We start from the raw sequence: 26,430 nt of genomic DNA on the forward strand, positions 1-26,430 counted from the left end.
GTGACCAAGATGGAGTTGGCGCCGCCAGATAATAGTCGAGGACGCAACTGATCTCGATCAGTGGGTGGAATATCCGGCCCCGCTTTTTTCGTCATTTATCCCGTCCGATTCCGGATCGGCACGAGACATTGAAAGTCGAAGAGCAAGTCCATCTCGACCTAGTTGCTTGTGCATAAAACACACGCCCACCCCCACAATGAGCTCGTCGCGCGCCGGCCTCGCCCTCCTCCCGCTGCGGAGAGCGCTCCACACCACCCCCGCGGCGCGATCACACATCGGCTCGGCGCCCGTGCCCGTGCCGCCAAACGTGCAGCTCTCGTTCCCGGCGCTCTCGATCGACCCGAACACGCCGCGCGGGCTCGAGGCCGCGCAGCGCCTCATCACCATCACGGGCCCGCTGGGCTCGCACGTGCTCCCCATCGAGCCGCAGGTGATCATCCAGCCCGCGGCGGAGAAGGGCGGGCCCGTCAGCGTCGCCGTGCATGACCCGACGCAGAAGAGCCACAAGAGCCTGTGGGGCCTGACGCGCTCGCTCCTCCACAACGCGATTACCGGCGTCAGCGCGGGGTACAAGGTCGAGCTGCGCCTCGTCGGCGTCGGATACCGTGCCGCCGTTGAGCCCATCCCCAAGGTCTTCCGCGATATCCAGGCGAGCATCCCCCGCGCTGTGCGCCCCTCAAAGCCAGGCGCACCGCCCTACGTCCTCCCAGAGCTCCCGACGGACCGCCTCAACCTCAAGCTCGGGTACGCGCACCCCGTCCTCATCGACATCCCCAAGGTCATCAAGGTCGAAGTGCCCCAGCCCACTAGGATTGTCCTCTCCGGTACCGACAAGCAGAAGCTCGGCCTCTTCGCCGCCAAGATTCGCCGCTGGCGCAAGCCTGAGCCGTACCGTGGAAAGGTGGGTAGTGGCCGTGTGGGCGTGGTCGAGTGCTGACACCTCCAGGGCATCTTTGTCGGCGACGAGACGATCAAGTTGAAGGAGATCAAGAAGAAGTAGAGATCGGGCTACAGCATCCACGCAAACGCCCGCGCCCATTGCATCGTATCACTGCATGTATACCTCACCCCATTCTCATGCCCATGTTCTCCCTCGGTGACTACGAAGAGTGGAACTGGGTGTGTGCACGGCCCGACGGCCTGTCACCTGCCGGACTGCGTGTTCCTGAGTGGTCAACACACGCAACTCGCGCCAAGGTCCTGAGCTCGTGCGCATAGCTGGGCACGTCTACTCACGCATTAACTGTGCTGTGTATGGCCACTTGTGCTTCTCCTCTGCGGAAGGCGTATCGCTGCTCGCCTCCGCTGACATTTTTACCCGCGCGTCCAAGTCGCGCTTCTCGTAACTCTTCCCCCCTTCTCGCCCACTTCTCGCCCTCATCTGTCCTCATACACACGCCGCCGCCCTACTCGTCCTCGTCGGCCACGATCCGGTCCTGCCAGCCCTTCCAACACTCGCTCACGTCCTTCTCAGCACCCTTGTAGTCGCAGCCGAGGATGCCCTGCCACAGCTCGGCAACGCCGCCGTCCTCGTCGCCGATCACTTGGCCCGTCTCCCTCAGGACGTAGTCGGACCTTCCCGAGCTCCGGTGAGCGATGGCAATGGAAGGGTGGCAAGGGGGAGGGGGCAAGTGCACACTTAGAATTTGCAACGGCCTGCAGGTGTTAGGAATGAAGGCTGTGACCAAACGCCACCTACTCTGGAAGGTAGAGCTCCACGCGTTCGCGAGATGCGCGGTCGGTCACGATGGCGTTCCCGAGCCATTCGGCGTCCATTTGCATCATACTCAGCTTATCGCCAGAGAAACTGGTTACTCATCAGCGGGCATTCGCGGTTGCGGGCACACCTGTTGAGCGCACAACTGGCGAGGACTGCGCGTTCGGCCACTTCGACAGCCTCGTGGTTCGCCGCCGCATTCGCCGTTTCCATTCGCGTCCTCCAGGCCTTGCTGATTCCGTGAGGCGCGTCGTTTGCGTCTTTGGTCTTGACGAGCGTGACAAGAGCGGGAGGAGGTGACCCCGGTGACGAAGACAGCTTCCTGGCAGATATGAATGCATGCCAGTCGGGGCGCACCGGGCAGTCTTCGATGAGCAACTGTGTCTCGCCCTCACTTGAATCTGCCGCGGGCTGGCGACGTGAGGAAGAAATGACCTCGCCAGTGATGCCGATGGTCAGATACTTGACGGCGACAAGCTCAGTGGGCGGGGCAGGTTCAGTACTCGCCGCTGAGGCGCGATTAGATTTCGAGCGGCGCGAGGCCTTGCCTGTCTTCTTTGAGGCTGCCTTGGAATCAGTCTGCCCGTGAGGCGGTAAAAATGTCAGACGTGCAGGCTCCATGGTTGTGACGCAGAAAATACCAGCAGCCACCTGCTTGCAGGCGACCACCGGTGGCCAGGTGGACATGTCAGGGCCGAGGAGCCCGAGACCGCCACCTTGCGCAGACCAGGCTTCACCCGAGCCCAGCTGCAAGGCCGTGTGCATACGCCAAATCCACCATCGGAGCGCAACTTGAAGCTCATCGTTGGATGCCGAATAAATGTCTTGATGGAAGCCGGTGAAGGCCAACGACGGAAACCCAATGATGGTCGATGGCGTCGTCGGGCCTGGGATCGTCCGACAGCCGTCGAGGTTGGCAAACAGGCGGTTGAGAAAATGACTGCAGACGTGCGAGATCCTGTTGGTTCTCACACTCTCAGCGGGAGCCGACTCAGCCGCCAGAGGAACCAGGGGATGTTGAAGAGTGGAGAGCGCCGCCTTTGTGTTTGGGTTGCGTGATTCGACACTGTTGCCGATCGCTTTGGGTGGCACAAACTGCTGCTTCACAACGAGGCGGCCCGGTGGCACTTGTGTCTGCTTCTTTGGAGCTCTCGGCACTGCGTGGGGCGGCGGTGGCGGCGGCTGTGGCGGCGATGTATCAGACAACGTTGATGCGTTGTAAGGGGTAAGGGTACCGGCGGCGGGTGTCGCCGCCTCAGTTGTTGTGGTCGTTGCTGCCCTGGTTGGAGCAGCCGAACTGGATGCGTGACGGCGCGTCGTGGCGCGGGCCGGGGCCTGGAAAGATTGTGCGCCGCGTGAGATATCATTTAGGCTGATCCGCGTCGATGTTGCAGGAAGAACAGTGCCAACCAAAGTCGATGTGGGCTCGGTGGGCTGAACCGCGGGATTGCCGCCTTCCTCGTCTTCCCTCGCACGCCCTTTGGCCTTCTTGGTCCGTGGCTGCTTTGTCGAGGCGGCCGACGACTTGCGCTTGGTGTTGCCTGCCGGCACTGCGGACGATTTTATTGTCGTTGAATCCGACGCCTGTGGATGGCCTGGAACGGTTTCTTCTGGCGGAGGAAGGGTTTGGCCAACGCCGGTGGCTCCGGCCTCGGCATTTACGACGTGCTTGAATGCAGCCGATTCGATTATGCGTTGAGCGAGTTGAGTTTTGTTGAGTTTCGAGACTCCGGTAATGCCCAACTAGGCAAAGCGGGGTTGTTCAATAACGATAATCGCGGTGGGGGAAGGAAGACGCGCAGGTCCACCACCTACGTCTTTACAGAGTAGGCGCAACTGCACCGCCGTCTTTTTTGAGAGCGACTGGAGAGTCGATGGCTCGGCCATTGCGCGAGGACCAAAATGTCGGACGTCGCACGGCGCAGAGATATTGTGGGGGCGGAGGGGGTGTGGGGTGAGAGGCGCGAGGTATGTTGATTGTTGGACGAGATGGGTGGGGTGCAAGTCGACGGTGGGTGGGTGGCGTTGAGGGCGAGCGGGATGTGAGTGTGTGCCGCGACGTTTGTAATGGGATTGTAATGGTATAGATAAGCTGTGAAAATTGTTGTAATTAGGGGGTTTTGAAATGGGCTTCAGGTCGGTGGCACACCTAATGGCCCTGACGTCTGCCTTGGAGGTCGTATTCGTCTCGGCAAATGTCTCGGGATCAAAATTAAACCTGAACTTATTTGTTCCCCCACTCAATGTCGCATCTGTGTCTGGGGTGAGTGCCTGGCTGCGACGACTTGGTTTGGTGGCATACGAGTAGTTGAAGCCTGGCCTGGGCCCTGACATTAGAGATGTGAGATCCGCGTAGTGTTGCCTGCGCACAGCCGCGGCAACGGCAACCCCGCCGGCTGCGGCGGCGGCGGGGGCTGCACAACCCGGGCCCAGCAAAATGGATTAGCTCCGACTATTACCTACGACAACTTGACACACACAACACTATTCGGCTCGGCTCGGCGGCGACAGACAGCGGCAGCGGCAGCGGCAGAGCGCAGAGCGCAGAGCGGGCGGCCAAACCCAACCCAACCCACCTCTCACCCCACTCATCCAACCACCAAGTCGCAACCTACCCACCCAATCCTCTCCCCCTTCCCCCTTGCCCTTCCTCCCCCCCCCCCCTCTACGCCATCCACCACAACTGCACCTTTGTGAGGCAGAAACCCTAATGTTCCGGCAGGGCAGTCTACCATTCACCCTGAAGGTGGCGTAAGACCGAACCGAGTACCCCCCCCCCCCTTCCCCAGCGGCTTCCACCAGCATCGCCCAAGGCGACCCCCGCTGTTGCTATTGCTGCTGGCCGCCGCGTTAGCTGTAGACGAGCTCAAGGTAAACGGCTTGGTTGGCTGCTGGCTCGCCAGCCTGCCTACACGAAGGCCGGCCTTGGCTCACTGGCCGTGTTAGACACCCAGCCAAGCCAGTGATACTCACCTCCTTCCTTCCTTCCCCTCCCCTTCGCCCCCTCGCAGTCACACCACGCACCACGCACCACGCACCACGCACCCGCGCACACCCACACGCACACACTCCACACATACACGAATCACGGAGCCACACCACACCCGGCTGAAGACGGGTTCCGTGGCAGCCGCCGCCGTTCTCATTGCCTTGGCTCGCTCCCTCCGAACCCCGTTGTCCGTGCCCACCCTCCGTACCCTCCGGCCCCCCGAGAGTTGCTCAACGTAACCCCGTCCGTCCGTTCCTCTCGGACACCCGGGTGTCGGACGAGATATCAAACCAACAATCAATCCAACACGTCACTACGGAGGCGGCGCCCCTTTCCTTTGGATTATTGGCCATCCCTTGACGGGTGCAGGCTAACGGGCTGCGGGGGGGTGCAGGCAGGCAGGCAGGCAGACTCGGCTCGGCTGGCTGGCTTTGGGCTGGCTGGCGTTGATGCAGGCGGGCTGCTCCTTTGGGCACACCGAGACGGACAGAGACCGTACCATACCGCAGACATATCTGGGCGGCGGCAGGTCATCGACCGTCGATTGATCCTGTTTACGCGTTTCCCATCACACACTAGTCACCACCACCTAGATCGTCGTCCATCACACTCTTCCTCGGCTCTTCATCACCGCCGTCGTCCTCTACAACGACTTGACACAACATTTTGTACATCATCCGGCTTTTGACAAGCCGCGTTGCACGTCCACCATCATGCAGGTGGACAGCACTCCAAAAGCCATCCTGTACTGGTGAGTCCAATCAAGTCCGCCAGTGTTCCGCACCACATCCCCCCCGCCAGTGTTCCGCAGCCCCCAGGTAGACTGACACCCTTACCTCCTCGACCTCCACACCGCCTGTCCGCCTGTCCGCCCACTGACATCATGCTTGCGGTGTTCTATGCACAACAGCTGGCCCACATCAGTGCTGTCCACCATCCCTCGCTTGTGTCTTCACGAGAAGAACTATGGCGACGACGAGTATGTCCTCCATCACGTCGACATCAGTGAGCAGCAGCCAGAAGTGCCAGTGAATTCGACCCACCGAGCTGACCCTGCTTCCTTCGTCCTCGTAGCCAAAGGCGACAACTTCTCCCTTCCCTACCTCAGGTGAGCAGTGTGGGCAGCGAGCCGGCGTCCCTGTGACACCTCGCGTGCATGCATGCATGTCTTTGCTGACACGATTGCAGAATCAATTCCAATGGCATGTCGGCAGGCTGGAGCTCTAACGCCCGAGACTGACCATTCCTCTAGCTACCGTCCCCACACTTGCGGTCCCCGTGGCGGATACCCCCAACACGCCTTCAAATACACCTTCTTCTGACGACGACCCCAAATACAGATATCTCTGTGATACAGCGGTGAGCATGAGCATCTGCTGCGTGCATTGAAGCAGCCCCTGACTTGATGCCCCTAGAGTATATGCGCCTTCATTGACGATTGCAAACCGCCAACATGGTCGCCTGGGAGCACGTCAAAACCGGTGCCGGTTCTGTTCCCGGTCATCGCAAGAGGTACCATTTGCTCATCTGGGATGTGGGGCTGACGTGGGTACAGAAAAGGAGTTGACGGATCTGTTGGTTGCGCTCGTCCGTGACCCGTACGTGGACCCAAACTTTCTCGACTTGGCTGCAAGAGACGCACAGGAGCTGGCGATGAAGCTGTCTGGAACACAGGGGACCATGCTGGCGACAAGACGGCTGGCCCTCAAACGTTACGTGCACATGGCACATGACGACCTTGCGCTCCTCTCTCCCGTTCCAGCGCTCAAGTCTTGGGAGCAGCAAGCAGTCAATCTGCTCGAGGACAAGGCGGCGGCGAACCAGGCACTGTTCGATATTTACAGCGGGGATCTGGCCTTGGATCGACAGCCCGAGTTCTTTGAAGTAAGCCGAGCGGCGTGGACGGTTCACGTCTCGGGCACATTGTCAAAGCTCGAGCAATCGATGGTGGGGCCGTTTGCGTTGGGCGACAACCTGGTGAGCAAGCGAGCGGTCACTTTGTGGAGATGGATCTGACGCGGGTCCTTCAGTCGATAGCCGACTGCTACATCATTGCGTGGTTGACAAGAGTGGTATCGCTCTGCCAAGGGAATCCAGGACCTAGTGGAATCCAAGCGCTGGAACCCAACCTCGGCGGTCACAGGATTGGAGCCAAGCTGGTGGCGTTCTGGCAACACTGGGTGCAGCGGAAAAGCTTTAGAAAAGTGTGGGTGGCAAGCAAGGAAAAATTACTGGGCTGTCCCTCGAGACGACGAGCTGATGACGCTGTGCAGATTCACCTCGGCGTTCTGGCCCGAGCTACCACTACCGCGGTGACACGAGCAGACGAGGGACGAGGGCCGGTCGGCCTGGGGCTGAGGGGCAGACGTGTAATAGTAACGCCCGAGGGGATCATTTGGTATCACTTGCCGCGAAAGACACATTGTTGCATTGTACTTTTGGATATCGTGGGAATGCGTCAACCTTTCGATGGTGGTTGTGGGGGGCCGAGGAATGGGCGATGAGGAATGGAAGGGACAGCGACTTGGGCATGATAGATCTGGTCGCTCGCGGAATGAGAAACGCGACGCAGAGGGGAGGGGAGGTGGGTGAGGCGCTCATGGACGGCGGGGTATGCAGCGGTGTGTACAGCGGGGGGTGCAGCGGGGGGGTGCAGCGGGGTGGTACGTGGCAGTCAAGAGGGGTGGGGAGAGACGGCCGTCTGGCAGAGCACAGCACTTGTTGGCTCCGGGCGTATTCCGAGCAGATTTCTCAGCGCATGCGTGCGCGAGAGGGCGAGAGCGAGCGTGCGTGTGTGGGTTGGTTGGTTTGTTGGCGAGCGAGACGGCGAGGCGGCAATGTGGCGAGACCGCCCCGCCCACCGTGCCAGGTGCGAACGGGTCGCGACAAGGCCAGGGGAACGCGACACCCTCGGAGGCCTAGCGAGGTAGGGCTTGGCCCTCACTATGTCCGCCGGGAGGCGGGGTTCCAGGTGCCGCTGCCGCTCCGACCGATGTTCCCCGAGCGAGGGGTGTGAGCAGGCTTGGGGCCATGTGCTGCGCCGAGGGCGGTTCGTGCCCGCTGCTGCTCTTCGCACCTCACACTCGACGCACCCCGTCGTCCTCGTCCTCGTGCTCGTGGCACACAGCCACACACCCACACACCCAAAAATACCGGACCCGTGTCAAGCCACCCCCGGGTCGGCTATTTCTTGATGCGTGATGGCGATATTGATCGGACGAGGCGGGTGACGCGGGATCGGCGTGCCTGGGTGGGCGGGGGCGTCTTACACGGCTGCTCGCGACCCGCTGCGAGAGATCCGACGTCATCATCTGCGTGCGCGTGACTCTGACGGAGCGATACGTTGCGTTCCTCGGCAAATTCGTCGGCGGGGCGGCGGGGACTCGTGCAGCGGCGGCGGGCTGGCTGACGCTGGCTGTCGGGCCCGGCGTGCTGCAGCTCGCCTAGGCCGACGTCAGTTGCTGTCAGTCTGAGCTCTGAGCCGGCGTTGGGCAGCCCACGCCGCCGCCTCGTCGTAGCGAGACGAGGTCAACACCCACGCCCCCCCACACTCCGCTGCGGATTATCTCGATGCGAGCCCGCGTGACGGATCGACGTGATGTGCGAGGAATGCCTCGTCGCAGACCTCGGCCGCTGCTCGCGCGCTGCCCCCCGCCACCTCGCTTGGGTCCGTCTAATCTTGGCGCAGTGTCGTCATGGCGATAGCGGCTAGTGGGCTCGGGCTCGGGCTCGACGCGACGGGCGGAAAGCTCGGGCTCGCCGTCGATAAATCGGGCTCGCTCTCGGGGCCTGACGTCATGCACTGGTTGTCTGCACGCCGCTCGCTTGAGTTTGCCTGGGATGCAAACAAACACAGGCAAGCGAGCGAGCATGAGCAGGAGGAGGAGCAGGCGCGACGTCGCGACGTCACGCGCCCAAGCGATCGATCGGTCGGGACCTCCGACGCCGCCCCGAGCTTTTCCCGCAGCTCGGCTCGGCCACCTTTGGCGCCGTTTCCAGCGCTGATAAGCCGCTACCCCGCCGCATGCTGCGCTGGGGGCGCTGCTAAAATGCCCGTGGGGAGGGGGAGGGGGCGTGGAGGGGCGGGTGGGGTCGTGCGGTGCCAGCGGGGGGCTTGCGGCCTGCAGGGGGGCCTGGGGCTATGTCGTCCGCCTGTACCTAGGAGAGATCAGATTCGATGGGAGCGCGTCCAGCGGGGCTTCGTTGTCAGTGTGCGAATACTGCTGCGTGTCCGGTGAGCACGTGTCAGAGGAGACGGGCGGATCTCGACGTGAGTGACGCGGTGGCTTGAGGGGAAGGCAGGAGGGGTCCGGCCCTGTTGCTGTTCGTACTTGGCGAGATCAGATTAGGCGCAGCTGGCTTCGCACTCAGCGTGCAAGTACCGAGTACGGCGTCAGTACGCCGTCAAAGGGGACGGGGTACGGGGGGCCGAGAGGGATCTCGGACGTGAGCGACGAGGCTTGAGTGGGGGGGGGAGGCGTCAGCCAGTGCACGGGGGAGAGGCCACTGCTAACACCGGACGCCATCTGACGCCTGCTAACGTCGGGCGCAGCGCAGAGCCGCTAGCAACGGCATTTCGGAGGCCATCAGGCCCCCGGACGCGGAACACGGCCCCGCTGCTCGCTCCGCCCACGCCGCCGCCGGCCCAGCGCGCGGGGCCACACCGCGCGTCCATGCATCGCGGGGGATGCGATAAATTGTCGCAGTGGACCTGGGGGCACGGGTAAGCGTGTGCCGCGGTTTGGGATGCGTGCGCGCGGTTGGTGGAGCGCGGTGGGCCACCGGCTGGGTGCGGGCCCACGGGCGACTCGCTTTGCCGCCGCCGCCCCGGCCCCGCCGACTGGCAACATTAGTGGCCCCTCGGGTACGACTGGTCTATGCGAGTGAGAGGGAGAGGAGTCGCGGGCTGGGAGTCAGTGCCGGGCTCGCTTGGCGTCGGCGTAGATGGGAGGCTGGGGACTGGTGCTATTCACGTCGGCTTGGCGACGACGACACTGGCGCGGCCAGGTGATAGCCGACCAAAAGTCGTTTTCACCACTCTTAAGCACGCTTAAGAGCTTGGGCTTGCTTGATTCGTGATCCGGCAGCAGGGGGTGAGTAGTAGCTGAACGCAGGCATCGAGCCCATGCGTTCGTTGCGAGGTGAGTGTTGGTCGTTTGACGACAGTGCCAGGAAACGTCAACCCACGCCGCCGCCAAAGTCAGTCTTCACGCCGTTCTCATCATCCCGGTGCATGCGGCCTTGACGCGTTCTATGATAGCAGCGTGTATTCCGCGGGACGCTGGTCAGTCGGCGGGACATGGCCAGCGAGTCAGGTGCAGGTGAGCATCGTTTGCCGGCGCAGTGCTCGGCGCGTCAAGTCGCCTCGCACAAGTAAGTTTTCATGGAAATCTCAGCATACTGGTGCGTGTCGCCTTGATTCGTTCTATTATGGTAGCGACCGCCGCTCACGCCCACGCCCTCGGTCAGTCAACGACAATCGGGCAAGCCTCGGACTTGTGGGCAGGTGAGCATCGTTTGGCGGCGCCGTGCCCGCCGTGCCCGCACGTCGACTCGCCCCCGCAACTACAAATCTTCCCTTCTCCCCGCGAGCTGAACTCGGAAGCAGGACAGCTTGCAATTTGTGCCCGACTGGGAGAGAAGCGGGGGTGGGCGGGTGGGGCGGCGAAGTTGCCGACTTGTCCGGCGAGGGCGAGTCGTCGAGGCGCCCCGTCGTCGGGCTCGGAAATGCTCCCCAGCTTGGACGTGGCCACAGTCGCTATTGCAAAGAGCGCAGAGCGAGTCGAGCGGGCACGGATGGATGGTGGATGGCGGACGATCAAGCGGCGGGGAGCGCGGCGACGGCGCGCACGCCCTCGCCGATCACCCGACCTGTCCCTGCGCCTCCCCGAGCCACTCGTCGGCGCCGGCCGCGACGCCACATCCTCCTGGGGCAGGACACATCCGGCGGCGGGTAGTGTGTGCGGAAACACAGAAGACGACGGGCAGCGAGGCGAGGGCGGCGATTTCGACCCCAGGGCCACATCCTCCTCCCCGTCCATCATTCGCAGACCTCGGTGGCGATCGCCGCGGAATGTGCCAGTGCCACTCCGACAAAGCTCGGCGCACGGCAGGCTACTCCGCCGCCTGTGCCACCCGCCGTCGCCGGCCTCAAACCGCATGCGTCCGGGGCGATCGGGGCGACACGGCGTGTGGTTGACTTCTGGGTGTCGGCGAGCATGACCGGCCCCGAGTTCCACACACTTCGCTCTTGCTCCAGGCAACATAACGGACTGGAGCGCGTATCCCGTGGCCGAGGAGCAGATACACGACGCTGTAAGGCCGTTCAAAATCGCGTAGAAAGGCAGCGGGGCCGGCCGGCCGTCGCGGACGAAGGCCCCACCCACCCCCGCCAGCCTGCCCCCCCCCCCCGCCTCCCGCCGCCAGTGGCCGGCTCTGGCGCCACTAAAAATGTCCCAGAGGGTGGCGACGCGGAATGTTCATCGAGCAGCAACGCGGCGCTGTGCCACACTGCGGCGGTTGGCGTCAGCGAGTTGAGCCGTCAATGGCGGGAGGCGGCGCAAGCCTCAGTCGGGTCAATCGGCCAGCTCCCACTCCCGCTGCCCCAGCACACCAGCAGCGAGCGGAACGGGGCCCAGGCCTGCGGAAAGCAATCTCGCGCGCAGACCAGCGTGAGAAGCGTTACGCAATATTTTGAACGGCGGCTTGCTCCACGTCTGTGCATCTGGTGGGGGAGACTGCAGGAAGACTACGCCGGGGCTGGCGGGGCTGGTGCCGTCGCCGCCTCCGTCGCCGACAGGCTCTCTCTCCTCCGGCGTGCGCGCTATTATCTGTGGCGAGGGCGTCAGCTACTCGAGAAACAAATTTCGAGGAGGGGGAACTCACAAGTGGGCGGGGTACACGTGCGGCTGGAGGAGGCCCGGGTCTCGGCTTGGAGGCGCGGGTCGACTCCAGCCAGCCTGCGGCCCACGCACGCACGTCCGCACCACGCCCTCGCCAGCGCCGCGCCTCTGGAGCGCCGGGGACGCCGCAGCGCGGATGGACGACGATGGGTAACGGACCGAGAGCGATGCGCCCGTCAAAGGTGCGCCGAGCGAGGAGGGCGAGGTAGATTCGATTGGCCCGCTGCCCCCCTCCAGCTTTCGTGCCTGAACCCAACTCACCACCCAAGCGGTGGCGCCTAGCGCCGAGCCGCTCGCTATCCGGAACCTCCGACAGCGGTGGCGGCGGATTGCATGCGACGTCGGCGGCGGGGTCTAGCTCGGTGCTGGGGTCGGCGCTGGGTGTTGGGGGGTCGGGGTGGGGATTGTGGTGAGGGCGGCCGCTGTTGCCAATACCGCCGGTGGCAGGAGGCAGCCGAGTGGCGCCCGTCGTCACCTGGCCTTCTTCGGTTCAGGTGACGGCTACGACTGCGCACTTGGCGGCCCTCCTCCAGCCAGGCCTCGAGGGCGCTCCTCGGGCAGAAGCCACAGCCCTGTTTCTTTGGCGAGGAGACAGGCGCCACCTGGGCCAGCGACGCCGTCGCACCTCGCCTGTCACCGCTGCCGATGGGTGACCCTCAGGTTCCGCCAGAATTGTCCGTGTTGGAGCAGCTGCGGTGGCGGGGCAGTGGCATTCAGTGGCATGCATCGGCAAGCCCCAGTGCTCGGACGAGCTCGAGCAAAGGACACAGGGACAGCAGCGTCGCCTGGCGCTGGCTCCTCGCGATGCACGGGTACCGCCGAGTACGTGCAGCGAGTACGTGCAGTGGCAGGCTCATCATGCCATACCCAGGCGCGGCATCGCGTCGACCGCAACACCCCGGTCTCGCAATGGTGGGTGGGCTACGGTCTCGCCGGTCTCGGGCCGCTTTGCTTCCGATCCGAGACAGTGTCAAGGAGGGTGCACACTGTCGCCGGGGTACAACCCTCGGCGTCAGCAAAATGATGCGAGGGAAGGGAGCGCAAGCCAGCTGCAGGAGGCGTTTGGTTTAATTAAGGATGGGGTCCGAATCCACATGGTCAGAGGGGCAGCTCAGCCCTGGGTGACAGCCGAGCGCGTGCCCGCTCAGCACAGCACACAGACACGCCTACCCCATCGCACCCCCTCCAACAGCACAGCCGCCGCAAACCAGACCCAGCCTACGCTTCTGCATTTTTAGAGGGCCACTTGCTATAGAACTCGGCGACAATCCTCGGCGTTGGTTGGCGGCGCGAGCGTTGTGCTGTTTAGTAGAAGAGCCGGGCGGCCCGCACGCAGAGCGGAGGATGTCGAGGAGCAGAGTGCCTGTTGGGCAGGACACAGGTCCACGGACCGGCGGGGCTCTTTCTGGCCGGCCTGTTGCGTGGTGGATGCTGATGCCTGCATGAGCGAAGAAGCAATGGGGACATCTGCCTGCGGAATGCGTCGGTGGCGACGACAGAGTGGGAGCGCCACACGTGGCCGACACGCCCACGCCACGTGCACCCACGTGACTAACCGTCGATCGTCGCGTGTCGCCGCGACGTGACATGACAGCAACACGCATCCATCGCATCTCACACCACTCCACCCGCCATGCTGCACCACAAGAGCTTGGTCGCCCTGCGCAAGATCCCCGCCTCGCTAGCCAAGGGGCCGGGGTGCCGCTGCGCGCCTGCGCGCCAGTCACGCGCCATCACGATCGGCACGCCGGGCCCGCGCGACGCCGACCGGCCGGGCGGCTCGCCGATCGGGCTCCCCCCTCCCGGTGAGCGGGGCTGGCCTCTGTCCCCCGGCGACCCGTTCGCGCACGTCGTCTCGCCCGAGCCGTTCTCGACCGACGCCGGCGCCGACTCGCCCGCCACGGCGTCGACGTCCAAGCTCGCCCAGTCGATGCCAGACTCCGATTCCGCGGACAGCCTCGCGGTCGCTCCCGTGTCCCTTCCCACACCGTCTGGCGTGACGACCCGCCGCGCGCGCCACCCGTTCGACACGCACGCGTTCGTGTCGGCGCTCGAGCGCGCGACCGTCAGCCCCGAGTCGGCCAAGGCGCTCATGGAGGGTGCGCGGCAGCTGATTACACGGCGCGCGGACCGCGCCACGGGCAACATGCTGAGCAAGGAGGAGCTGGATAACGTGCGTGGTTTGGGGAGGGGTGGGGCTGACGGTCAGGAGGTGTATCTCTTCAAGGCGGCGCTGTCCAAGTTGAGAACCGAGTTCAACGTGCGGACACGGAATGCGGGGATCGCGGCGCGCGACGACCTCGGCGCGATCCGCCGCGAGCTCGACGCGGTCGAGATCAAGATGGCCGAGGAGATGCAGATCCTCAAGCACGATATTGAGATCGAGGTCAACGACCGCAAGACGGAGACGCGGTCCGAGATCAAGTCGTTTGACATTGCCATCGAGGTGGGTAGAGCTGGCTGGACGGTATCTACGTGCGAAGCTCACCCTCTCCAGGAAATCAACAACCGCGCGACCATCTCCGTCGGCGACCTCAAGACGGAGATTGAGAGTGCAAAGTGGGAGGCAACGAGGCGAGCAATCAGTGAGTTGGATTAACCCTGGTGCCCAGCTCACACCCCAGCAATCATCGTCGTTCTCGTCATCTGCGGCGTCGGCATCTCGTCGCTCACTATCCCCGACACGGCCGCCGTCGAGCCTCCAAAGCCACCGCCTGCAGAGGCGGCTCCACCCCCAACCCGGGACATTGGCATCGGGCCCGAGGAAGATCCGTTCGACTACGAGGCGCGGATTGAGAAGCTGCTCAAGGCTGTCCCGCCTCCCCCACGCAAGGAGCGCAAGGAGCGCCGACCAAAGCGCGAGGAGATATTCGTCGACCGGATCTAATGCATACACGCGAGCACGAGAGAGACATTATAGTCAACTAGACATATTAGATGCATCGTATGGTGCAGCAGCGGTAATCATCGGCAAGGCCAAGGGCGAGTGGTTAGGGCCGGATCTTGCCACCCTGCCACGGCGAAGTCCGTCGCACCAAAACGCACCGCGTGATACATTGCAGCGTCATTCTTCTGCCTTTTGCAAACACACTCCACACCACAATGACACTCGAGACGTCGCCTACAGCATCGAGCAGCAAGCTCCCGGCCCGCGAGCATGCGGCCAAGGTCGCGAGCGAGCTTGCCGCGCTCCTCCCCGAGTCTGAGCGTGCCGGCGTGAGTTCTGCGCGTCCCAACGCCGCTGAAAGCAGACGCACGCCGTCTTCCTCCAAGGCCACCCGACGACGACCCGCGACGACACCGACCGCGAGCTACCTTTCCGTGAGTTGTCATGGGAGCAGAATAGCAACTGACACCCCAGACCAGGAGGCCAACTTCAACTACCTGACCGGCGCGCACGACGTGCACTCGGCGTCCGTCCTCTTCGTCTTCACCCCCGGCCAGCCCGAGGTCCAGCACACGCTCTTCATCCCGCCGGCCGACCCGCTCGAGACGATGTGGTCGGTTGCGCCGCCGACGCTCGACGACGCCGCGGTGCGCTTCGACTCTGGCGCGATCAAGTCGACTGCCGAGATTGGCGGCGCGCTCGCCGTCCTCGCCAACGCGACGCTGCACACGCTGCCCCTGACGACAGAGTACCCGCCGCTTCCCGAGGCCGTGCTCTCCGCGCTCAAGACGGCGACGCACCGCACCGAGCTCCTGCGCGAGGCGCTGCACCGCGCGCGCCTTACCAAGACCGAGGGCGAGATCGCGCGCATCCGCCACGCCAACGCCATCACGTCCGGCGCGCACGAGGTGCTCATGCGTGAGCTGGGCCGCTTTGCCGCCCAGCGCGCCAAGCAGGGCGGCCAGGAGACCAAGGAGCGGACCGGGCACGAGGGCATCACGGCGTGGGAGGTCGAGAGCGAGGCCGACGCCGAGGCGCTCTTCGTCGCGACCTGCCGCCGCATGGGCGCCGAGCAGGCGTACCTGCCCATCGTGGCGTCTGGGAGCCACGCGAGCACGCTGCACTATGTGTGAGTGAGCCGGCGGTTTCATTGCTGACGGTGCAGCTGCAACGACCGCCTCTTCCCGTCCACGTCGCAGCCCCGCCTTCCCGGCGACACGTCGTTCACGCCACGCCGCATCGCCCGCGGGTGCTGCGGCGACGTCCCCGACCACTCGCACGTCCTCCCCACGTCGTCGCTGCACAACGGCGCGTTTGAACCCCAGGTGCTGCTCGTCGACGCGGGCAGCGACTGGCAGGGCTACGCGTCGGACGTGACGCGCACGATCCCCGTCGGCAACGGCGGCAAGTTTACGGACCGTGCTGGCGAGATCTACGAGCTGGTGCTCCGCATGCAGAAGGTGGGGAGTGTACGGGGGTTGTACTGACGTCCAGGAAACCGAGGCCATGGTCCGTGTCGGCGCGCACTGGGACGAGCTGCACCTGCACGCGCACAAGGTGCTCATCGACGGCTTCCTCGCCCTCGGCATCTTCAAGGGCGACGCGAGCGACATTCTCCAGAGTGGCATCACCGCGGCCTTCTTCCCGCACGGCCTGGGACACTCGCTCGGCCTCGACGTGCACGACTCGCTGCAGCTGCTGCGCACCGAGCACAAGGACCTGCCTGCGTCGACGGCCGCGACCCCGGCCAAGCTGTACGCGTACCTGCGTATCCGGCAGAAGCTCACCGCGAACATGGTGCTCACGGTCGAGCCGGGCTGCTACTTCCCGCCGCAGCTGCTCGACACGCACGGGGTTTGGGAGTCGGAGTTTGTGGACACCGAGGTGTTGAAGGGGTACCTGGGGGTGGGCGGGGTGAGGATTGAGGACGTGGTGGTGGTGAGGGAGGGCGCGGTGGCCGAGAACCTCACGACTGTGGGGCGGGAGCGTGCGTGGATTGAGGAGAGGTGTGCGGGGCGGGTGTGAGCGGGCGCGAGCACGAGCGAGTGCGGCGCGGGGTCGCGTCGTCGAGGCTAGCGCCAGCGGCAGTGCTCCCACTTGTCCCACGGATCACTCCGCATGTAGTACCCCAGCATGGATGTCGCCGATGCACGGGTGTGTTGAGTGCAGCGCGCACGGGTGTGTTGAGGGCAAGTGCAAATGGCAGCGCGGCACACGCCAAGTCGAGCGGAACAGACGCCGCCGAGCTCCCCGGCGGGCCCCACGTCGGCCAAGTCCGCCAACGTCACACAGGCGAGCAAGGCGTATAAATGGCGACACTGTCGCCAGCCGCACGACTAAGCAGCGAAGGTCATTTCGTTGCCGCGAGCTCGTCGCTGCTCGCTCATCCACACACTCCAGCACCAGCACCATGGCAGCAGCAAGCACCACCGCAGCCCCCGCCCCAGTGTCCGGCGCCACCGCGTCCGAGAACCACCTCGCCTCGGCGATCGGCACAGCCGTGCTCCAGGACGGCGGGAACGCGGTCGACGCGGCGATCGCCACGGCGATCGCGGTGCACACGACGAGCCCGCACCACTCGTGTGTTGGCGGGGCGGGGTTCGTCGTCGTGCGCGCGCCGGGGGGCGAGTATGAGGTGCTGAACTTTCGGCACACTGCGCCAGTGAGTCGGGCGGCGCGAGCAGCGCAGCTGCGAGCGGCGGCGGGGGGGCGGGCTGCGGCTTGATGGAGGGGCTTGCCGAGCGGCGCGCAGCGCTACGAAGCAGCGCCTGGCTCGACGCGAGCCGCCGAGCCCAGCCCCCACTCGGCTATGAGGCCCACGCCAGCTGACCCCCCCAGGCAGCCGTCACGATGGAGTGGCTCAAATCCACCGGCACGATCCACGGCGGCCCGACCGTCGCCGTCCCGGGCGAGATTGCAGGCTTCTGGGCCCTGCACCAGAAGTACGGCATCCTCCCCTGGCCGCGGCTCTTCGCGCCGAGCATCAAGCTCGCGCGCGAGGGCTTCCCCCTCGGCCGGGACCTGCACGAAGCCCTCCTCGACGCACGCGACTGGCTCTACGGCGACGCAGAGTACGTGCGCACGTACACGGCCAACGGGGTCGTCCTGGCGCCGGGCGCGACGCTCCGCCGGCCCGACTACGCCGCGACGCTTGAGCTCATTGCGCAAGAGGGGCCAGACGCGCTGTACAAGGGCGAGATTGGCGCGGGCATCGTCGACGCCGTGCGCGCGCGCGGGGGCCGGCTGAGCGTGGACGACCTCAAGAGTGGGTACCACACCGCTGCCTGCTCTCCGTGGCTCGGTCGCTGACGCTCGCGCTAGACTACACCGTGCAGTGGCAGGCCCCCCTCGTCGGCACGTTCCGCTCCCACCGCGTCATCACCGCCCCCGCGCCCGCGTCCGGCGCGATCCTCCTCTCCGCCCTGAGCACGCTCGACGCGCTCCCCCCGGCCGACGACCACGCGACCGTCGAGGCGCTGCGCTGGGCGTACGGCGCGCGCGTGCTCCTCGGCGACCCGGACCACGTGTCGGGCCTCGAGGGGGTGCAGGCGGACCTGATCAGCCCGGAGGCCGGCAAGGCCCGCGCCGCCAAGATCGGCGAGCGCACCCGCCCGGCAGAGGACTACCTCCCCAAGGCGGAGGCCGCGGCGAGCGACAGCGGGACGAGCAACATCTCGGCCGTCGACGCCACGGGGCTGATCGCCACGCTGACCACCACCATCGGCAGCCCGTTCGGCTCGCGCATCCTCGTGCCCGGGACGGGCGTGCACCTCAACGACAGCCTCAACGACTTTAGTCTGGAGGGCGTGGCAAACTGGACGGGGTACCCGCCCGCCCCTCCGAACTACGCGGCGGGGGGCAAGCGGCCGCTGTCCAGCAGCACGCCGTACGTCGTCGAGCGCGACGGGCGGCCCGTGCTCGTCGGCGGCGCGGCGGGCGGGAGCACGATCATCGGCGCCAACGCCCAGGTCATCCGCAACGTCGTAGACTTGGGCCATGGCGCGCTCCAGGCGCTCGCGGAGAGGCGGGTGCACGACCAAGTGCTCCCCGACACGACTTGGCTCGAGCGCTCGAGCGAGCGCGGGGCAAAGGTCGAGGGGTTCGACGAGGCGCACGCCGACGCGCTCCGCGCCCGCGGGCACAACGTCCAGTGGTGGGATAGTGAGTGGGCAGAGCCGCCACGACGCCGACGACCGCTGACGCTGACGCCCGCCGCAGAATCCCGCGCCACCCCCGTCGCCATCCGCATGCTCCCCGACGGCAGCTTCGACGCCGCCGGCGACGCGCGCAAGTACGAGGCTGGGGCGCGTGGCGGCTCGGTCTTCTATGCACCGTAGCAGCATGCATCAGTGACGCAACGCGCACGGCCCGCCGGAGGGTCCATCGCGCCGATTGGCCGGGCGTCGTCGTCGCCACAACCCCGCTCGATACGTGTTTCCCCGCTGTGCTTATCATGACGCCACGCCTCGACCGGCGGATCGCTCGCCCGTCGCTGCCCGCCCCCCGCCGGCGCCCCGGTTCATCCGTATGTGCGTATGCATACACTGCTACAATCGTGTCCCATCTATAAAGCGGCGAGTGCGTCGCGTCGCTGTGTCCACCCCCGCCACCCTCACCCCCTCTGCACAACTTACAACTCCTGCTCCCCACCCCCTTCCCCCTAGAACAGCCGCGGCATGTGCGCCGCCATGTCCGACACCGGCGACGTGCCGCTCGCGCTTGACGACCCCGTCGACAGGCGCCGCTCACGCGCAGCAGACTCGCGCCGCCGTTGCGCCTCGGCGGCGTACCGCGCGTGCGAGTTCGAGTGGCGCCGGATCGCCACGGGCGGGGACGTCGCGGTGGGTGCGGGCGCCTCGTCCAGCGGCGCCTTGGTCACCGCGGGGCTGCCGCGGGCCTGACCCAGCCCATGGGCCAGCCTCGCCACATCCTGCCGCTCGCGCATCTCGGCGTCCCACGCCGGGTTGCCAGCGTACTCTGACAGCTCGAAGCCCAGCACCGCCGTCGTGTGGCCCTGGTGCTGGCGGTGGGTCGCTTCCGCGTCGTCGGCCGACACCGTCTCGTCGGCAGGCTCCGACGCCTCCTCGTCGTCGTCATCCTCGTCGTCATCGTCAAACGTCGGCGGGGGCGGCGACGGCGAGCGGCCCCGCCGCGGCGTCTGCTCGCCGCCGTCGCCCGTGTCGAGCCCGAGCCCGGGAACAGGCGTCGGAGGCTGCTCGTCCTCCTCGGCAATCGTGTGGTCCATGGGCCGCACGAGCGGCGACACTGTCGGCTGCGGCGCGCCAGGCGCCGAGTCGGACCGCAGCCTCGAGGCGCCGACCATCACCGGTGCCGCCGACTGAGTCGAGTTGATGCTCGCATTCGAAGCGTTCGAGCTCGAGCCGCGGCGCACCTTGCCCCACAGCTTTTTCGCGCCTGAAGTCATGACCGTTCCGAGGTCGACCGCCTGCGGTCTGCTGCAATGTCAGTGCGGGGCCAGCGTCGACGAGGGGGTGGGTGCGACCGTCACGTCACGAGCGGTGCGTGCGCCGGATAGAGGCTAGACGCGGCATACCACGGCCGAGACTCGGGCTTGGCGATGGCCGCAGGCCACACCTCGCACTCGTCTTTGCGTCTTTGTTGACCGAGGCGGTCTGTGCGTGCAGTTGCCCACTCGGCTGACAGAGCAAACGTTTCGGCGAAACAGACGCGCCAAGCCGACGCTCGCTCGCCTCGTCTCGTTACGCGACGCGGCGCCGCGCCACAAAGCACGTTTGCCCATGGCGTGCGACGGCGCACCCCCACCCCCTACCACGCCCCTACTCACCCAGATTTTTGAGCAAACTGCCTCTGGTACTCGGTCCACTCGGCGTCGGTCATGTGGACGCTGCGGATGTGCCCCTGCTGAGCGCCGCGAGCGCCGCTCGCCGCCGACACGGTGCCCTGCGCGTGGAGCATGTTCTTGCGCGCGAGCACGCCCAGCGTGATCGAGTTGCGGCGCCGCAGCTCGGGAGGGCGCTCGGGGCACTCGCCAAACCGGATCTTGGGGGATGATGCGATCGTGCTCGAGATTGAGCGGGGCGTCGAGCTGCCAACGCCGTTGCCGTTGGGCAGCGTGTTGAGCGTGGATTTTGGCGAGTCGTCGGGAGCCGAGCCCCACGACGTTTCAGACGACAGCGACGTGCCGACCGAGAAGCCTGGCGAGAGGGTTGCCGACGAGCCCGAGGGAATGTCGAGCGACTCGGACGACTTTACGGCGGCGACTGGTCTCGAGGGCGACGCGGCTCCGAAGCCGATCCCGACCCTGCTCGGGCTGGCGGATGCGCTGCGCGGTGCGCCGATCCTGCCGCAGTTGAGCAGGATCGACGGCGGCGCCGGTGATGGCTCGCGGCGCGCAGATGCGACAGACATTGTAGTGTGGCCGGTGAGGCGAGGTGAGGCGAGGCGATGTGAATGCGTGGTTCAAGGCGTGTCGGGTGGGGCGGGTGGGTATCGGAGCGCAGGATTCGGGTTCGGAAGTAGCGGCGGGGGAGTGTGGGGCGGGGAATGGGTGGTGCGATGGGAGATGTGGATGCAACAATCGCGAGGTTGATCGATAGCAGTGAAGAGAGAGACGCGAGATGCTCGATGCGTGCGTGCCCACGCTGGCTGCTGGCTGCTGGCTGTACTATGCGGCGCGTGGTAGATGAGATGCAATGTGTCGTGGGGTGAGGTGGGCGCTATTTCGACGAGTTTGGACACACGCTGTTCTCGCCTTCCCTGCGTCCCTCGTTGGCTCCTGCTGCCTGCGCCGCTCCCTCGCCTCGCTCCCTTATTCGTGAGTGACGACAATGAAATCTGGCTCGCTGGCTCGCTCGGCAGGCTCTAGCCGGCGGCGGTCAGGTGGGGTCGAGAGCGGGGGCCGTAGGCAGGCAGGCAGGCAGGCGCCGGCTGGGGCAGGCAGGCAGACGGCGCAGACCGAGACCCGGGCGAGGGCAAGGTCGACTTGGGGAATACGGTCGTGTGGCTTCCGGCTGTGGGGTGGGGCCTGACTGGCTGGCTGGGCTGGCTCCCCCTACGGCCCATGTTCCTTGCTGCGTGGGTAGTCTTGCATCTCGCCAGAGGCCATCACGTGGGGTCCCCGTCGGCATGCGCGGCACGAGACGGCTCGCGGCCTATTACCCTTTTACAACTGACCCTTGTCGCACCACTCTACCCCACTGCGGCCATTTTACAACCTCCGGTCCGACCGTCAATGCCGGAGCAGCCAACTGCATCAATGGTATTCCCGGCATAAACGTCATCCTACACGACACAGACACAGATCCCAGCGGAGCCTCCATTCACACACCGACACACACTCATACACACGCACAGCAGCACACGCATCCATCACACGACACACAGCGGGGGCAAGTGGGGCCCGCGTGTCGCACACTCCGGGGCTTCGGTGCAAACAAAACCGAGGCTGCACACTCTCCAAGCGCCCGGCGTTTCGCAGCCATCACCAGATCGCATGTCAGTGGCGAGGCGAGCCAGAAGGCTGCCAGCCACGTGAACCGCTGTAGTGCACTATGGACTATGGACGTGTGGGCAAGGTGTACGATGCAGAGAAGGGACCAACCTCTCAGTGCAATGCGCTGGCAAGAGGTCGAGCTAGTGTCGTGTCATGGAGGGAGCGTGAGGGTGGCAGCCGGAAAGGCGGCCTGTGCGTGGGTGGAAACGTGAGAGTGGCACTTGTGCCGTGTTGAGTGTGTTTAAATGCAAGACTGGGCTGTATCGTGTATGCTGCTCCAGCCTGGCGCAATGGCGTTCAACGCGCCATCATTGTCCTGGAGATGTTGTAGATCGGAACTCGAACGGCAGACGCCTTAGAGGCGCTCGACTGACGGCGTCAGGCACATCCGGCATCACGCAACCCGGCATCACTTACTTTGCGTAATGAGGAATTGCTTTTCGTCGTTAAACTGATCATCTGGGTGTTGTCAGTGACTGGATCAGGCATGGCTGCGAGGCTCGAGGTAGATCAACCACCGGCCGTGGTCGGTGTCCATACACAAACCCCACACATCTACTCACCGTCCTTGTCGTTGTGAAAGTCCTTGAGGAATACCAGCAGACGGTCCTTGTTTCGGCGCAGGATTCGTGCAATCTCTGGTGGCTTGTTTGGGTTCGCAACAAAGACCTGGCCGTGTCAGTACGCTACTACCGAGGTGCCGACTCACCTTGAACACATGGAACGCCTCAAACTGAATGTTGCGGCTCCGGTCGCGCAAGAAGTTCATCATGAGCTTGAGGTTGGCTTCGGACGCAATGTACTTTGTCATGATCGAGTAGTTTGCCCGGTCGAGGAGGATCTCGCCGAGCAGCTTGAGCGACTGACGCTTGGTGACGTAGTTGTTGGACATGATGAGTGTGTTGTACATGTTGAAGAACTGAAGGGTTAGCGCGGTGGGAGACTGCCTGGCTCACTCGGTCGTAGTTTCGCTCGAGGTACGTCGCAACCATGGTCTTGTGTTTTGTCAAGGTCTCCTGCGGTCCGTTAGTGGCTGAAAGTGCTTGATGAGGCTAGCCACACGGACCTTCATGTTCGCAAACGCGTCACAAGAGATGCCAAACGTCGTGTCTTCAATATACTTGGGGAAGGTGTAGAACCTGCAGGTGAGCTACACTCAGAACTTTGATGCTCACTGTTCAGAGTGGAGGAGGATCTTGGCCAGAGGCTCATACCGCAGCATCTCCTTCAGGATCATGCCAGTGTTCAGTGCGATATCTGCGTCTGCGTATCTGCGGAAATGGTCAGCCCAGCTCGTCTGTCACACACGCACCCCTTGAGCGTGTTGAAGATGATATCAGGCTTGTTGGCGATCAGCTCGACCGTCGGCAGACGGGTTCCGATCTGCCGGCGGAGAAGTGTGTTGTAGATATGTCCAACGTCCTTCCTCGCCTGCGCCAGTCAGCTTCAGTCCCTTCCATTTGGCTAGCTGCACTGACCTCAAACTCGAGTCTGGGAAGGTTGGTCACAAGCTGACTTAACAAGTCCTGGTTGTACACCTCGTTGGCAACGGCCGTGACCATCTCGGGCGAGCTGTCCACATCGCCCTCACCACAGAGGCAGGCCTTGACGGTACCTATCAACCTCGAGTTCTCCTCTGTGACCTGAAGTGTGTCAGCGGAAGCCTGAAGCACGAGGTGCACAAGTTCGAGACACGAGGCAGGGAAGGTGACGAAACGTTGACTCGGTAACGCTTGCCCGTGCAGCTCCACCAGCGAGTCATCACCGCGACAGAAGCACACGGTGATGCACTGCTCGCTCGAAGCCTTCTCTAGCACGTACCCTCTTCTTCTGTTCCGCGGACATGGCGGTGCCGAGGCGGCCAATGTTTTCACGAAGCGCGCGCACGCTCTCGACCGGCGTACGAGTCCTGCTTCGGTTGAAGAAGTTCATTGTGTTGTTGTTGTGGTGGATAAGGCGATTGGCGTAGCTGGGGCCGTAGCCGTGTTGATGTCCTGTATCGCTATCGGCGGTGGCAAAGTGTGCAGGGTGTACGGCACCCAGTACCGTGGAGGAAGGCTGATTGTGAGCAAAAGGGCACACGATCGGGTGCTTGGTCAGACGTACCAGAAGGAAGGATACCCGTTGTGGTCAAAGCCGCCTTGCACTGCTGCAGCGTCGGCGAGAGTAGAGCCCGGGCGTTCCAGTTATGCTGTGCGTGTAGAGAGGAGGAGTGTGCGTCTGCGGTTGTGATTGTGATGAGTGGAGATGTGATTGAATGGGTGATTGAATCGGGGAGGGGGGAAGGGGCAGGACGGGGATGATGATGAGCACGGGGTGTGTGTTGTTGTTCCAGCAGACAGCCAGCCAGCAGCCAGAGCCAGCCAGCTGCACCCAGCCAGGCCCACCCACCACCCAGTGTCGATCGTCCTCCAGGGTGAAGCCACTAACCGACCCTCCCACTTTTACCACATTATCCCATCCCCCCCTACTACCCACGTGGCCGCTCGGGCCATCGGCCATCCCATCGTGTTGCCACCTAACTGTGTGGGTCCCAAGGTGTTCGACGCGCGTCATCCAACCCATCTCGTCTTGTCCTCATCCACGACTTCAACTCATCATGGACAACTCACCAACGTGGGTATTGGTTAACACGTCACCTCGAGCAACCACTGACCTCCCATCAGCGCTCTCTTCGAGAACTATGACGAGGACCTCAACCAGCTTCTGTCCAGCCTCAAGGGCAAGCTCGAGGGAGACGTCAAGCAGCTCAAGGGCGGTGAGTCCGAGCAGCGCAGCCAGACTCGAACCACAGCTGACACCATACCCAGAACCCCGCAAGGCCCTGTTGAAGAAGGTGGCCGACGAGCTGGACGAGGCCGAGGAGATTGTGAGTGCCGCCCCGGCGTGTGGGTCGAGCACTGTCGTGTCCTCGGCCCTCACTGCCGTCTTCCTTCAACCCGAGTACTTGCTTACACCCCCAGATTGCCCAGATGGAGGTCGAGATCCCGTCCATGCCGCTCTCGATCCGCAAGACGTTCCAGGACAAGCTCGTTGGCTCAAAAGCGTCGGTCGACAGGATTAAGAAGCAGGTTGTGAGTGTCACCTTCCTTCTCTCCATGGAAACAGCAGCTGACTCCCTAGCGCGACGTCCGCGCCGAGACGCAGCGTGCCGAACTCCTCTCCGGCCCAGGCTTCCCCTCGGACGACCCGTACCGGGACGAGCCTGACGCCTCGGCGTTCAACGCGCGCACCCGCTTGCTTGCCGGCACTGAGCAGCTTGACGAGAGCTCGCGTCGCCTCGACAACGCGCACCGCATCGCCCTGGAGACGGAAGACGTCGGCACCGACATCCTCCGCAACCTGCGTGGCCAGCGCGAGCACATCGAGCACACGCGCGAGATGCTCACGCACGCCGACTCGAACATTGACCGGGCGAGCGGCACGCTCAAGAAGATGATTTACAAGTGAGTGTTGGTGTGAGGGGGCATCGTTGAGCACGAGCTAGGTGGTGGCCGACATGATGGCAAGCGTCAAGCTAGCCAAGGCGCTCTACTTCAGCGAGCGCTTGCGTGCTGTCAATTCCCATACCTTTGCCCAGCGCCGTGCTGACCTGGCCCAGGATGTACCAGCAGAAGTTTGTCACTGGTGCCATCATTGCCGTCCTCGTCCTCCTAATCATCATCGTCATCTGGTCCAAGTTGTTTGGTTAGTGGCACCCCGCTCGCTGCGGGTTCGACTTTGGCTTTCTGGTGTAGTAGACATGTTTGCGCTTTGTAGGTTGGCAGTACAGTATTGAGATGAATAGAGAACCTTTGTTGGGATAGCAGTGGCGCAGTGGCGGTCTGCCTCAACAGCATGTAGGGCAGGAGCTCGCGATGTGCACATGGTGTACAAATGACACGCCGAGGACTGCGAGTGAGGCGTTCCGGGGTGAGTGGGCCAAGTCGCCGGGACTGCAGATTATCATCTTACGGGCCCAAAGCGAAGCCACGCGACTCTGCTATCCGGCGCGAAACCTGGTAGACGACCGGCGCGGTGAGGTGGAAACGATGCCACTCGGGACGAAGTGGCAGCGCCCTACGAGTTCCAGACCGAGAGTAGGCCGAGCTCGAGGACTCTGCCGCGAGGTGCCAAAGTAGAGTCGACGTTGAGCTTGACGGTCTCCAGAGGTGAAAGTGTTGGCGAGGAGCGTGTGAACCCCCGCCGGCGCGCGAGCTGTCGAGAGACATTTTGAGGGCCTAGGTCGGCGGCGGCCCACAGACAGAGGGACATGCCGAGGAGAATGGAGAATAAGTCTTGGATCGAAGTCGGGCATCACGTGCAGGACGAGAGCATTCTGGACTATGGCATACCTTGTGTGAGGGTGTCGAAGGGTGCATAGAGATAATGTAGTATGCGCGGCGCAAGTGGGAACGGGAGAGTGGTGACGGAGAGCAAGACCGGCAGTTGCAGCGCCTTTAATCGCACTAGTTGCCGTTG

At 64.1% G+C, this 26,430-nt stretch overlaps 8 protein-coding genes across 8 annotated transcripts; 5 read left to right on the forward strand and 3 right to left on the reverse strand.

Annotated features, from left to right (window-relative positions):
• Positions 1-196: 196 nt before the first annotated feature.
• On the forward strand, positions 197-1,000 carry MRPL6 (mitochondrial 54S ribosomal protein uL6m; the record flags this gene model as incomplete). The annotated part of the gene is made up of 2 exons (XM_069350663.1): positions 197-901; positions 947-1,000. 2 exons carry the CDS (start codon positions 197-199, stop codon positions 998-1,000), a joined length of 759 nt encoding a protein of 252 aa, XP_069211049.1.
• A 406-nt stretch (positions 1,001-1,406) lies between these two features.
• Positions 1,407-1,776, reverse strand: Q8F55_002056 (uncharacterized protein; the record flags this gene model as incomplete). Its single annotated transcript, XM_069350664.1, has 2 exons — positions 1,407-1,656; positions 1,700-1,776. 2 exons carry the CDS (start codon positions 1,774-1,776, stop codon positions 1,407-1,409), a joined length of 327 nt encoding a protein of 108 aa, XP_069211050.1.
• A 3,643-nt stretch (positions 1,777-5,419) lies between these two features.
• Q8F55_002057 (uncharacterized protein) lies at positions 5,420-7,022 on the forward strand (the record flags this gene model as incomplete). The annotated part of the gene is made up of 8 exons (XM_069350665.1): positions 5,420-5,457; positions 5,617-5,711; positions 5,781-5,814; positions 5,942-6,065; positions 6,122-6,218; positions 6,262-6,683; positions 6,737-6,912; positions 6,980-7,022. 8 exons carry the CDS (start codon positions 5,420-5,422, stop codon positions 7,020-7,022), a joined length of 1,029 nt encoding a protein of 342 aa, XP_069211051.1.
• Positions 7,023-13,241: 6,219 nt separating this feature from the next.
• Positions 13,242-14,495, forward strand: Q8F55_002058 (uncharacterized protein; the record flags this gene model as incomplete). The annotated part of the gene is made up of 4 exons (XM_069350666.1): positions 13,242-13,781; positions 13,818-14,054; positions 14,106-14,193; positions 14,233-14,495. 4 exons carry the CDS (start codon positions 13,242-13,244, stop codon positions 14,493-14,495), a joined length of 1,128 nt encoding a protein of 375 aa, XP_069211052.1.
• A 215-nt stretch (positions 14,496-14,710) lies between these two features.
• On the forward strand, positions 14,711-18,832 carry Q8F55_002059 (uncharacterized protein; the record flags this gene model as incomplete). The annotated part of the gene is made up of 9 exons (XM_069350667.1): positions 14,711-14,824; positions 14,860-14,929; positions 14,970-15,624; positions 15,661-15,955; positions 15,990-16,482; positions 16,943-17,157; positions 17,334-17,760; positions 17,817-18,656; positions 18,714-18,832. 9 exons carry the CDS (start codon positions 14,711-14,713, stop codon positions 18,830-18,832), a joined length of 3,228 nt encoding a protein of 1,075 aa, XP_069211053.1.
• Positions 18,833-19,155: 323 nt separating this feature from the next.
• On the reverse strand, positions 19,156-20,885 carry Q8F55_002060 (uncharacterized protein; the record flags this gene model as incomplete). Its single annotated transcript, XM_069350668.1, has 2 exons — positions 19,156-19,948; positions 20,302-20,885. 2 exons carry the CDS (start codon positions 20,883-20,885, stop codon positions 19,156-19,158), a joined length of 1,377 nt encoding a protein of 458 aa, XP_069211054.1.
• A 1,439-nt stretch (positions 20,886-22,324) lies between these two features.
• HYM1 (Hym1p) lies at positions 22,325-23,901 on the reverse strand (the record flags this gene model as incomplete). Its single annotated transcript, XM_069350669.1, has 10 exons — positions 22,325-22,338; positions 22,387-22,428; positions 22,533-22,638; positions 22,679-22,888; positions 22,926-22,985; positions 23,036-23,108; positions 23,145-23,240; positions 23,282-23,400; positions 23,448-23,612; positions 23,791-23,901. 10 exons carry the CDS (start codon positions 23,899-23,901, stop codon positions 22,325-22,327), a joined length of 996 nt encoding a protein of 331 aa, XP_069211055.1.
• A 667-nt stretch (positions 23,902-24,568) lies between these two features.
• Positions 24,569-25,661, forward strand: vti1 (t-SNARE VTI1; the record flags this gene model as incomplete). Its single annotated transcript, XM_069350670.1, has 6 exons — positions 24,569-24,585; positions 24,636-24,727; positions 24,780-24,838; positions 24,933-25,043; positions 25,093-25,415; positions 25,571-25,661. The coding sequence occupies 6 exons, from the start codon at positions 24,569-24,571 to the stop codon at positions 25,659-25,661; spliced, it is 693 nt and encodes a 230-aa protein (XP_069211056.1).
• Positions 25,662-26,430: the final 769 nt, after the last annotated feature.

The sequence above is a fragment of the Vanrija albida genome (assembly GCF_041260175.1).
Source record: "Vanrija albida strain AlHP1 chromosome Unknown contig_2, whole genome shotgun sequence".
Taxonomy (NCBI): domain Eukaryota; kingdom Fungi; phylum Basidiomycota; class Tremellomycetes; order Trichosporonales; family Trichosporonaceae; genus Vanrija; species Vanrija albida.